The sequence below is a fragment of the Chelonoidis abingdonii genome, chromosome 2, assembly GCF_003597395.2.
Source record: "Chelonoidis abingdonii isolate Lonesome George chromosome 2, CheloAbing_2.0, whole genome shotgun sequence".
NCBI classification, from domain to species: Eukaryota; Metazoa; Chordata; order Testudines; family Testudinidae; genus Chelonoidis; species Chelonoidis abingdonii.
Window position 1 is genome coordinate 115,282,474 of NC_133770.1, and position 13,548 is coordinate 115,296,021.

The following is a 13,548-nucleotide window of genomic DNA, read 5'->3' on the forward strand; positions in this document are numbered from 1 at the left end:
CTGAATAAAGATTCACAAAAAAGTTAAAACGTGAAAAAAATATTCCCCAACTTGAAAGGGGGTGGAGGAATATAGCTATATGTTCTGAGAACAAGAAATACGGATTAATAATTTTCTCCCCTACAAAAGATTACTAAGAGTTTGTGCTCACCCAAAATGTACAGAAGGGTTGTACCAAGATGGGAGTAAAGATGTGGGGACAAATATTTGTGGTAAGCTTGCCTTGTAGTTCACCATCTTCTCTTGTTAGCTTTGCAGGATAACTCAGTCTCTCTTATTTTCATTTGCCAGCTCACTTCTTGCCAGCACCAACATTTGCCTTGGCTGTGCCCCTGACTTTCTTCATTCTGTTCTTCCGCTCCTTTTGCTGTTTTCTTGAAGTCTTCTTCTTTTCATACAAGCCATGCCTGGCCAGTCTGTGCTTTGGTTCATTCTTCTTTGCATAGTCAAGGGAATCATAAATCATGCCAAAGCCTGTCGTCTTGCCACCACCAAAATGGGTTCTGAAGCCAAAGACGAAAATGACATCTGGTGTTGTTTTGTACATTTTTGCTAGCTTTTCCCTGATTTCAGTTTTGGGAACTGTGGCCTTTCCAGGATGAAGAACATTAATCACCATCTGCTTACGCTGAAGCAGTCTATTAGTCATGAACTTCCTGGTTCTGGTCACCGTGTCATTCATCTCTGTGGCTAGCTCTCTCCGAGGGAGCGAGGAAAGCCTTGTAGTGAATTCCCAAATTATGAGTGCGAAGATATAGCCTGAAAAATCATCATCCTTGGAGAAAGAATTTGGAATAAAACCTGGTGTACTGTCAGCACTTGCTGTTTCTCAGTTTGCTGGGATGGAATGAAGACACTATCACATCCATCAGCACAAAGCTCTAAAATACCTGCAAGGAACCAAAAGGAGCCTTTTCCAATCAACTTCAATATTTTTTCATAAATCAAGGTGAAAAAATAAAAGGAAAGGCTTCCTTGATGAACAAGTACGACATAAAACATAGCTGAAGTATATAGTTCCTCACCTTTCGGTTGGAAAAAAGTAGCTGATGGATGAAGCATTTATTTGTCATTATGCCTCAAGACAAAGGAACGGGTCTCTTGTAACTTTAGAGTATTCTACATTCATTCATGCACAGAATCGGTTATACTGACCTTTGGAAAAATGCTATTACAACTCTGTCACATTACTAAGTGACAACAAGAATTCAAGTCATAACTATGAAAAAAAATTTAAAAAAAAAATCACATTCAATGGTGTACAATTGTGATATTTGTCCAAGTAGTTTTAAATACCCACCACCTGATTCAGAGAAAGAAATGTCCCTTCCTCCTTCAAACACACAACAGTTTGATCAACACTGAAGAAACCCACTCTGGAGATATCAGGCATAGCCAACTATCACCCAGTGTCAAACCTGTAATTCCTGAGTAAGCTCATACAGAAGCTAACCAAAGGCAGACTATACACTCATCTAACAGAGGCCAACATCCTAAACACTGCACAATCAGGATCTAGGTCAAAACATGGGAAAAAATAGTTACTAACCTGTGCTGTCACTGCTGTTCTTTCAGATGTTACACATGTCCATTCCACTTCAGGTGTGTGCATACACAGTGTTGGAGATTTTTCCCTTAGCGGTATCCATCGGGGCATTATATCTGCATCCTCTGCTGCCTTGCAGTACCATGGTAATCTCGGCACATTGGTATAAAGGGCAGAATCATCCCAGACCCACCAGTCAGACACTGATGATAAGAAGGAGGATGGGTCATGGAACGGGCTTGAAACCTCCTTTTGCCTTTGGAATCAGGAAGTAGCGTGAACAGAAACCCTACTCTCACTGAAGAGACATAGCCTCTTCTATAGTTCCCAAATGGAGAAGAGACTGTAGTTCTTGGAAGAGGACAGAGGAAGTTGGATAACCTATTGGGAAAAATAGGGGATGGAGAAACTGGTATGTCCTTGACAAGGCAGGCAAACAGACTGGGATTTCCAGTCTGTCTTGAATAACCCCCCCAAAAGAAGAAAACTGAGGACATGATGGTCTTCTCCTGGGGCTTTTTCCTCATTTGCTAGAGTGGTCAGGTGGCCTTGGTGGGAAAGACAGGCATCTCGGCAGAGACAGAGAGGAATTGCTTTGTTTAAGAGAAAGGAGCATAAATTCCCAATGATTTTAAATGGTCTTCAAATCTTTGAGACTGTGGAGCATCTCATCCATCTTGTACAAGAGTGTAGAACCACTGAAATGGAGGATCTTGGATCATCTGCTGGAACTCTATTGTGGGAGACCAGCGGACTGACATCATAAACATCTGCACACACACACTGCAGATGCCATGACTCTGGATGCTGAATCTGCCCCATTTAAGGATATTCGCAGAGAGGTCCGAGCCATCAGGCTGCCTTCATCTAACACTGCTCGGAATTCTTGCCTGGCATCCTCTGCCAACTTGTCTGAGAACTTTAGCATATTGGCCCACAGTGAGAAGTTGTAGCCCGCCAATAAGGTTTGTTGATTAGTGATATGAATTGTATACCAAATGTGGGATAAATTTTTCCTACCAAAATGATCTAATTTATCTTGAGTTTTTGTCCTTTTAGGTAGAAGAGGGTTCACTCTGACCTGCTCTTTCATTCACTGCCAAGACAATTAAGGAACCTGGCAAAGGAGGAGTATAAAAACCTTATAAGCATTGAGAAGTGATATGGTATCGTGTCTCGATTCTCTTAGCTCTTGAAAGCAGAGAGGATATTTGCCATGATGATTTCATAGACAAGAACGACCATACTGGATCAGACCAAAGGTCCATCCAGCCCAGTATCCTGTCTACCAACAGTGGCCAATGCCAAGTGCCCAAGAGGGAGTGAACCTAATAGATAATGATCAAGTGATCTCTCTCCTGCCATACATCTCCACCCTCCGACAAACAGAGGCTAGGGACACCATTCGTTACCCATCCTGGCTAATAGCCATTAATGGTCTTATGATAGACGTCTTGCATACCTCTCCAGGGATACACAATACAGTTTGGGAACCCCGTGCCAGGAGATCTGAAAGGCTGCGGAATTCGGGAGGACCTGGAAGTGGGAGGCACGTCCCACAGGTTTCAGTAAGGTCATGCGTGTGGCACAGGACCCCAGCAACAACTACTCCAATGGTCCCTGCCTCTAGAAATCTGGTGGGTACTGTTAATGGAATTTCCTTGATGAAGGCAAAGGACATTGTCATTGTCTATCCCACGAGCAAGAGGCATAATATTGTACTTCAGACCCAGAGTTGCTTGATCATGGTGGTGTTGTGTCAAGGTCCAGGAGTGTTCTGGACACATGAGCAGCAGGGATAGCATGATGGGTTCAACCCTGGACTGCACCAGTCAAGAAAACACTGGATGCGCAGAAGATCTAGTGCCCCACGGTACCAAGGGTTGATCATGACTCTGATGTAAATAAGTAGCCAGGGCTTGAGGTTCCACTGGAACCCAGCTGGCTTGTCTCAGACCATTGAAGAGTCCAGCACAGAGATATTTCTGGTGCTGTTGTTGCACCAAAATAGCTGGGACCATACTGGGTGTCTCAACGGCCCAGCTGCCAGAGTTGACAACCTCTAATAAGAAAAACCTATACTAATACTAATGAATACCACTAATTAACTGTTTACAATAAAAAAAGAAATTCCTTGAAAAGGGAGAATCTTGCAGAAGCAAGTCAGTGTTCCCCAACTACTTATCATGAGCCCTAAGAAGCAACTCAGGGCTCCTGCCTTTATGTCATCATGCAGCAGTATGAGGCAGTGGAAGGTGCATGCGCAACTCCAACAGGGTACTGCTAAGAGAAAAATCTCCGACTAGTGCAGTGGGTGCACACCCACCTGAAGTGGAATGGACATGTGCAATCACCTGAAGAACTGAAATTGCTTTAGTGGCATTGGATGATCTCCTCCTGTCAATGAACAGAGGACAAATATCCATTCTCACCTTCCTAGACCTCTGTGCAGCATTTGATATTAGTGACCATGAGACATCGCTGTCTCACCTAAGAGGTGGCCGGAGTCCAGGGCAATGAGCTAAAATGGTATAAGTCCTTCTAGGAGGGATAAACCTTAAGAACAGTGATGGGAAATTGCAACCTCCACCATTAGTCCCCTCACTTGCGGGGTTCCAAAAGGATCAATTTTCTCACTCCAGTATTTTTCCAACATCTACATGCAACCAGTAGGTGAGCTGGTGAGACAACATGGACTCAAATGCCAGCAATATGCAGATGGCACGCAGCTCTACTTATCCTTCATCATATAACTACCACACTACCACCACCACCACGGCCCAGTACTTGCATGAAACCAGCTCACGGATGAAGTATACCTGGCTGAGTCTGAGCAAAACAGAGTTGATACTGGTGTCCTGGAGGAAAATATTTTGAGGAGCTTGCAGCCATGTTGCAGTCTCCTTGGACAGCATGTTCATATCCACAACTGGTCAATTCAGTCTGTAGTCTAGAACAGTAGTTCTCAAATTTTTGTACTGGTGATCCCTTTCACATAGCAAGCCTCTGACTGCGACTCCCAGCTCCCTTATAAATTAAAAACACACTTTTTTATATATTTAACACCATTATAAAATGCTGGATGCAAAGCGGAGTTTGGGGTGGAGGCTGACAGCTCGTGACTCCCCATGTAATAACTTTGCAACCCCCTGAGCGGTCTCGACCCCCAGTTTGAGAACCCCTGGTCTAGGAGTACTGTTGGATTCATTTCACTGAAACCGAGGGCTCACACCACTACAGCCACAAGTTATGCTTCAGCAACTGGGAAACTGCAACTAGTTCAAAACTCTGCTGCATCTCCTCAGCAACACAGGCTACTGTGACCACATAATATCTGTCCTTCACTTTCTACAGTGGCTTCCCATTGAATTTGAATCAAGTTTAAGGTCTCAAAGCATTCTGTGACCTAGGCTCAGTACCTAAAAGACCTTTTAGAGCTCCTCTGGCACAGTGAAACTCAACAATAAGAGTAAAGATCGTCTGTTCAAGACACAACCTTTTTCAGAGGCAGTCAGACTGTGGAATGAACTCCCTCAGGAAAGAACTACCACCACAAACCTCATCACTTTCTGCTCAAAAGTGCAAGGCACATTTCTTTGACCTTGCCTTCCCTAATATAAACAAATTGCAACAGAAAGACACTACACTACAAACAAACAAAACAAGACACTATACTACTTCACATGCTTCTACCTCTGGAGATAGGATAAGAACACAATACGTAACTAATATGTAATCACATTGCTTAAAGCACTATTACAATGTGCTCAGGTACTTCAGTGAGGACTGTGGTATAAAAAACCCAAAAACCTATGCAGAATAGAATGCCAGTGTTCACAAAGAAAGTTCCAACAAGCTGTGGGCTCAACCAACTAAAGGCTGTGCATTGTAAATGCCCGATTTAGCTTTTTTATAGCTGAAAAAGACAAAAACCCAAACGCAGACAAAAATAAGGGCAATTATGTTAAAACCCGCAGGGAGACAAAAGATAAAAAAAATATAGGAAAGCTGCAAAAATACTCAAAACATTAAAATAATCCATAACAAAATAATCCATAATTATAGGTTAATCTTCATATTCTCATAATGTGAACAAACCAAAGTGCCTATAGTCTGTATGTGACTAAAGGAGAGAAAGTCGTTGAGCAATCATTAGACACCCAGCTAAACTAAAAGGTAAATGGCACAGTGTGTACAATATTTTCCTTCAAGACTGCGCACATATGAGTTTGGAGAGATTTCTGTTAGTGACACCAGGGACACGTTATTTGTTGATGGTTTTCAGTGGGGAAATGCATTCTGGGTGTTTGAGGAGGACAATGATAAGCAGTGACCTTTTAAATCCATTTCAATTTATCAATATATTTGCATACTTGAATTAACCATGACTCAGAATAGTAGTAGAAAAACAAACTAAAATAGGATGAATCACTGAACATACATTTTAATTGTGTTAGACATTTGTAAGTACAAATTGCTGCACTTATATCACAATGTTTCACCATGCTCCTTTGTCCCATTTTCAATGTTGTTTCCATTTTGTTTCTTTCTTCTTACAGAGGAAATTTGCACAATACCTCAAGCTAGGAAAATACCCATTTCCAAAGCAAATAATTCTCCATAAATAATACAGAAGACTGTCTTTCGTAATCTTTTGCAAACTCCTTTCAATCTATCTATGAATCAAGTCATATGAAGCAGTAGCCTTACATTTATGTTGTGACCCAGACTGTTTTAACAGAGCCTGTTTTTTAATTCTCATTTGCCGAAGAGCAAGTAGAGGTTTGGCATGCTTAAAAATTCAGACTATTTTACATAAAAATGTCCAAAGAATCACCAAACATAATTCTGCTGAAATTTATTTGCAATTTATCTCTAGCTTTTTTTGTTACTTTTTCTGTATAGGCCGCCTACCGCCAGCCCATCAAACTTGGCAACAATTCAATAACGACAATTGAGGGCAGTAAACAAACCATTATTAATATGGAAACAATGTTTGATTAGAACAATCCTAGTGTAGAAAACACTAAGGCAAGCCTTTTTTGCTTAATTTGCTCCATGAGGGAAAAAACCGTCTTTGGCAGTAGTTCGGTGGCAGGTCCTTCCCTCCGAGAGGGACCAAGGGACCTGCCGCCGAAGAGCCAGACATGCCACCCCTTTCCCTTGGCCACCCCAAGCACCTGCTTGAAGAGCTGGTGCCTGGAGCCAGCCTTGAATATTGTATCCGGCAAACTGGAGACTACATTAAACAGGAAATAGATGAGAAACTAAAAAACCATCAGTGGCTTTGCTTGTCTTTTCCTGGATGCCGAACTGCACTAGGAAACAGGCAACTGATTGTAGCAGAAGAGCGTACAAAAAGCATCAGAAATCACATGTAACTATAGTGTGTATAATATTTTTTATACTAATCCTTATTTAGAATAGGAAATGCTTTCCTATAACCAAATGATCAGAGGCCATGGAAAATGTATCACCTGATCTCCTCTCTGGGTCTAACCTCTCCCCCTATTCTACTAATATGCAGTACATTATCAGGCAGTCCAGACTTGTGACCAGGGCTCTCAGGGAATGCTAGATGAGTACTTTCTAAGCTGTAGAAATACCCACATATTAACTAATAATTTCCCTCTTACTCAAAGTGCATTGGGTCAAGTAACAGATTTTCTGTTCTGACTCTTGACCTCTGCCCAGTCCATCACTAATGATATAAACAAGACGTACAGAGAATAGAGTGGAGGGACAGTAAAGACAGGAATCAGAAGTCAGACAAAGGATTTCCCTCTCAGGAACCACCAAACGAAATACCTTCTGCTAAATAAAGCATCTATGGAGAAGAACAGACCAAGCTCTGCAATGCTCAATGAAAGTCTTGAAGGGACCATACTGCAGGCCTACTGATTTCTTTTGAAAAATAATATCAGATTTAAAAGAATGTACAGTGATAGAGTGAAGAAATGGCACGCAGTTCAAAGGCCATGTCAAATTATTCATATAAAAAACGACCAGGATAGTGGGACCTGTGTTTTCTGGAACTGATCTTTTTATATTTGTACCAACAGAAGGACCTCATCAAGATTTTGAACAGGCTGGTGGATGGGCCAGTTTATTCTAATAATATTCTTATTATTACAGCTGAGCATCCAAATTTTGGCTAGGACTTTCACTTTAAAATTAAGGTGGCTTGGATTTGTGTGACTCAGACACTCATGAGAAAGTAGATCTGGTCTGTAAATATGAGTGAAAGACTTTGTGCTAGTTCTATCAGGTCTTCAGTAGTGACTAGCAAAATCCTTCTGGCATGTTTGGAGCTATTAGAATTTCTGTTCCTTCTTAGCGTTCACTATTCTTGATTACTTTTCCCAGAACTGGAAGAAAGAAAAAAGTGTGCAGTAGTTTGCTGGGTGAGCAACGTAGTAGAGCAATACTATTTTCTGGAGCTTTGGGTTGATCTCTGTGAAGAATTTTCTGGCTTTCCTGTCTTTGCTGGATGTGAACAGATCCAGGCAGAAGTGTCTAATCACGCTGAGATGATTTGAATTTTTTCTCTGTTCAGAGTCCATTCTCAGTTGTTTGCAGTTTGGTGGCTCAGCTACTCCACTCTCTGGTTTATGAGCCCTTTTGATAAACATCCCTTGAGTTTAGGTATATTTCCTCCAGAATAAAATCTGCAGAGCGTCTGCATTTAGTGAGTTATTTTTTCTACCTTGTTGTCTTACGTATGTGACTGGTAATGGAAGGTAATGCATAGAACTAGTCTTTTAAACTAGCAGATTAATGCATTTTTTAGTAACTTCTAACATAGCCCATGTTTTCCATGGGTAACGTGTTGGTCCAGATGAAATTTTCACCCTGAGAGACTGGCATCCTTGTATGCACCCAGAAGTCAAAAATCACAGTGTACATATTGGTAAACTGAATGTGTCCTATTTTGGGATATTTTATGAATAAGTGGACCTTTGTGACTGAAAGCTGCAGAAGACTGGTTAAAACAAGGAAGCAAATTTTGGATACCTGAAGTTTTCCAAAACCCCTTCATCCAACAACTAATCCTTCCCTCACTCCTTGTGACCTCCACAATACTACCTCCCTAATCCTAATCTCTTATCATAACCTCCAATAGGTCTCCTCTAGCTGGCATCCTATTCTCTTTACTTTAGAAAAGGCTCCTACTGGCTTCCCTTTCTGTACTCACCATGCTCACATTTTTTATTAGTTCTCCAGTCTCCGCTGGGCCTTCAAGTCAACTCCCCAATTTAAATACTGTGAAAACTAATAACTGCCCATTACCATTACAGATGAACTACTTACTCCCAGATAAGTAAACTGCAAATTGAGAGTTAACTGTATGACTATGAGAACAGCTTAAAAACTCAATTCTATTGTCCTCCTACCAGCTCCTAGACAGAAAAATCACAGAAAAACAGGGACTGGATAGTGGGGTTGAGAGGAACAGGGGAACTAATTAAAGCTGATTTTATGGCCGACTGGTGCTCTTCTGGGAGCCAAGTCTGCTTCTCCCCAAGAATCCTCACCCTCAACCTTGTTGCTGATTTCTTGTGGGCCAGATCTTAAGCCTCAGTGGAAGAGCTGCTACATACAGAGAAAAAGCAGAAAAGTTGAGGGGAATTAAGATAAGAGAGAGGAAGGAATATATTAAGAAACACAAGAAAAAGTTAAAATGTACAAAAAAATTAAAAGTGGGCTGAAAACTTAGCATTAACTTCATTTAACAAAAGAAGGTCATTGACTAAAAGCATACCAGTCTACTTTATTAGAAAGTAGTATTTCATTACAAGCAAACTGATCAAGTTTTTCACAAGAAGAAAATAAAAACTACTTTTACAAATAAAGCACCAGAAAATCCACTGTATGCATAACGTCAATTCAAAATACTGTAACTTTGTAAGGTTAATTTATTTTAAAAGTATTCATCTGAAAGACTGTTAAAAGGAATGTTTTCTTTGGAATTAACAGTTATTCCTTTAAGACAGGAACGTAAAGCATTCACAATTCTGGAGGGCCAAAGCAGTAATTTGAAGGAGATGCCTAGTTTCCACAAATATATATTTCCATACATTTACCTAAAATATAAAATTGACTGCTTTTTACCTTTCTTGATAGATGAAAGGAAATTGTTTATTTGATTAATCAGCAACGAATGTCAGCTGATCATCTGTAATCTATTCAACCTGAAGTTATAGGGAGAGAGCAGCCATGGGCCATACTTCAGGATATTATAAGATGTATTTGGACTTCTGGCTACACTTCCAGCACTCCGCTTCCACAAGTCAACTTTCCATTGCACTTTTATTTTTGTGCACTTGAAGCTCATTCTTAACTTTCACATATGCATGTAAAAAGGACTTCAGGGCACACCCACATCTGTTTGGTTAGGATAACAGATTTATTTTTTTTTTTTTAAACAAGATCATTCCTTTAACATAAATTGTTTTAAGTGATCTTTATTTTACTGGAAGGCCTTTTCTCCACAATTACCAGTATTTTTATTTAGAAGTACTTATTTTTATTTTTCCTTTTGAAGACACACAGATCTCTCTCGAATGGAATTATTTCACATCAAAAACTGCTCACCTGGGGAAATGATGTAAAAGAAATTCTTAAACTCATCCATCCAGACTTCTGCAAGCCGTCTGTTATTTTTGTTGATAATCTGTCCTGTGCCTCCTGGAAAAGTATAAGGAGTGGCTTTTCGGAACACATGTCCAACATGTGAACAGGTTACAATTTCCAAAGTGCCCCCGCACTGCCAAATCTGAAAGTTATAGAACAGTCATTGCATAATTCAAAGTGGCTACAATTAAGGTGATTTTTAAAGAGTTTTTGTACCTAATCTCTTTTCAAGCTGGAAAAAATTCTGTTGCCCAGAAGTCAAGTAAAAATGTTAGTGTCCTGCTCACTAGAAGAGAATTTAAGGGGCGCCTGGGGGCAGACTTAGTGACATCAGGCACAACAGCATTGAGATGCCAGTCAGAGGCTGCTAGAGATGAATGGCAGTGCTCAGAGAGTAAAGCAAGAAGAGAAAAATGGAAGCAGCTAAGATGTTACTTTGTCTAAAAGAAGTTCCTATTCATGATGGATAAAAATAAATTTTAAAAAAATCAGATTTTTAAAAATTTTAAACTGGGTTTTTGTTTTAATGAAATACATTTTTCTTTTTTAAAAAATAAACCTAATTAAATGTGAAATTATGACAACCTATGCTAAGACCTAAACTCACTTATATCTACTAAAATAATTTAAATGAAATAAAATATCCAAGCAGTACATGTTTGCGGCTGAAGATTTAAAGGAAGTCAAGCCACACTGAACTGGTGAAAGTAACTGGTTCAGCACCTGGAACCAGCTTTTACTAAAGTGCTAAACCAGCTTTTGACAGCAATAACCTTTCTCCAGATGCAGGGACAATATTTTCTTAATTTTAAAATTTATTCAACTAGTTCAGTTCAATAATTAGTTCATACAAAGTAGAGAAACATATTCGGAGTTGAAAAAGCAGGAAAGCTTGTTTTCCCACTTCAAATCTATGAAGGGGGGGGGGGGGGGAAGGTGTTGAGAGGATGAAATCCACTAGTTCTAAAATCGTGAAATACATAATGACCAGAAACAAATCAGTTTAGCTTCCTAACTACAAATAATACTTCTTTTGGTTTTATAGATCAGTTTTAAATGCAAAACATGTTTTGAGAAACTTTTTTTCTTATGCATCCAGCACAATCAAGGTAGTTTTATTTAACTAATAATTTTAAAATGCTGGATTTTGTAGATTTTTAATCTTGGTCCTAACGCAGCTTGACACAAATCACAAGTAAAAAATTAGTCTAGTAAATAAGAAATGTGTCATTTACCTTTTTCTAACCTAACAAAAAAGTTAATATTTATTCAAATTCTTAATTTTTAGCTATAATTAAATAAATGTGAAGACATATAGTACATCATACTACTTAGCAAAGAGAAGTACCAAATTTAGATTAAAAGTTACATTTGGCTGCAAATTAACATGTTTTAATGGTTGGCAACCAATGAGAATTAACCTTTTGTAAAGAAAAAATATACAAAATGCAAAACGAGTTTAAAATTGATTATTTAAATCAGGTTTCTTGCTTGCTGATTTAAATCAATCCACCCTGTTTTTATTACTAGATTTCTCTGTAAAATGTAACAAGATCCAGAAATTTTTGTTCGATAAGATTATCTGAACTTAATCTGGAAGACCTCTTCAATTTTACTCTGAGCCCCAAAAGATAGCCTCTTAAAATTCTTGTGGATGTGTTTAACTTAGCCGTGTTAGCAGTAACCCCCATTCACTCTGGCTGAAAGCAAAGAAGGGAATGATAAATGTTATCATTTGGTAGTCACCCAACATGGAACATATTTCAGGAATATGGACAATACTAGGTAGATCCCACATCCATAAAAGGATGCAACCATCAAGTTGTAAATGACCAAAAGAGGGTTTATAATGGAAATACTAGCTTTTATTCGAAGGTTAAGCCACACATCACTGGTGTCAGCTTAGTTTATAATGTCTCTCCAAGATGCTACTCTAACAGAGCTTCTAAACTGGCAAATCTTAGTTGATTATTCTTGAAATGCTTATTTTTCTTTAAATGAAAATTTAATGTCCAAACATTTGTCTCATGGCTCTGTAGACAGCATAACTGATATTTTCCTTTGCTGACAATACAGCACTTTCAATGGTCCACATAAGAAATTACATAAAAATTAAGTTGCTATCTGTGCTTGGATATTAAAGGTACAAGGACTGCGACAAGTTACCATTTATACAACCTAAACTGTCCTAAATTAAGAAGTAAAGCAAAAGGAATTGCTGCTTACCCTGAAAGAAATTTCTAGGTTTTCTCCTCCCCAAATATCCATTCCAGCATCATATGTCCCAATTTCCTGAAAGTAATCCCTGTCTATCGAAAAAAGGCCTCCTGCCATTGTGGGTGTCCTGAAAGACAAATATGTAAAAGTACTTTAAAAGCAGAATACTGGACATTTTGACTACACACGTAGAGAAAAGTATAAACCAAATCTTTTCCATACCATTTAAGCATCTTTGGGTTTTTTACTTAGTTTACTTTTTATCCTTTGCCTCTTTTTGTCAAATCTTTTGTTTTCTTTACTTTTATTTCATATCTGTATCTTACTGTACTGTAACTAAACCATTTCCTGGAGGACTAGATAACCTATGTGATTAACAGTGTGATATAAAGCTTTTCACATCCACATCAACTGTTCAAGCACCTCTCAGTCTGCTCCGACTGAAAGCTGTTGTCAACTAATCGTGTAGTGGCCTGTGGAACTCAGTCAGCACTTTTAATTTACCGGTAGTTCTAGTCAATAAGTGTCCACCCAATACCTGAATTAGCGCTATGTTGGCGAGTTTCAGCAAAAGGAACCTAACGGGTCCAGTGCTTACATCTGTCTTTCCTCCCTAAAACTACTCTTTATAGGTCAGGACAGAGGAAGTAGATGGTAGGCTGCTAACGTCCATGGGATAGATAGAAATCGTCCATCTCCAAAGCTGGCACCTTACAAAAGGCATTCATTTCTAAAGAAAACGTTTTTTCTTCAGACCATTCTTCAAGAAGAAAGCATCACAGTCCAAGTACTGTTGGCCATGCTTATTTTCAATATATTACATTGTTCACAGAAACACTAATCAGGGATACATATAGAGCTTCATTACGACCCTCTTTTCAGCTACTAAAAAGTTTCTCAAAAATGTGCTAGCTATTTCCTAACTAACTTGCAAAATCTCCTAAACTTAATGTACTTAGCTTTTTAACGACAAAATCAGTGTTATCTCATGTGTATGTAGGGTGCTTTGACTACATTAAATTGACAGTATTCTTCCATATATATATATATATAAAAATTCCCTTCTCACCCCTATGGGTGGTATGTGTCTTCCTCAACCTCGGGTCCTCTACCAGAGGCCTGGGAGTTTGAGGGTTCTGCGCAGTATCTTA

The 13,548-nt window shown here is 39.2% G+C and overlaps 1 protein-coding gene and 1 pseudogene across 4 annotated transcripts in view; both read right to left on the reverse strand.

The window, feature by feature from the left end:
• The window catches only part of GALNT1 (polypeptide N-acetylgalactosaminyltransferase 1), a 206,473-nt gene that overhangs the window by 46,479 nt on the left and 146,446 nt on the right, over nucleotides 1-13,548 (reverse strand). For all 4 annotated transcript variants that reach the window (XM_032764075.2, XM_075062626.1, XM_075062625.1 and 1 more), the window contains 2 exons: nucleotides 12,407-12,524; nucleotides 10,142-10,322 (listed from right to left, as the gene is read on the reverse strand). In XM_032764075.2, coding sequence (XP_032619966.1) covers nucleotides 10,142-10,322; nucleotides 12,407-12,524 — 299 coding nt within the window. The remainder of the gene's footprint in view (nucleotides 1-10,141; nucleotides 10,323-12,406; nucleotides 12,525-13,548) is intronic.
• Nucleotides 251-697, reverse strand: LOC116815592 (small ribosomal subunit protein eS24 pseudogene; annotated as a pseudogene).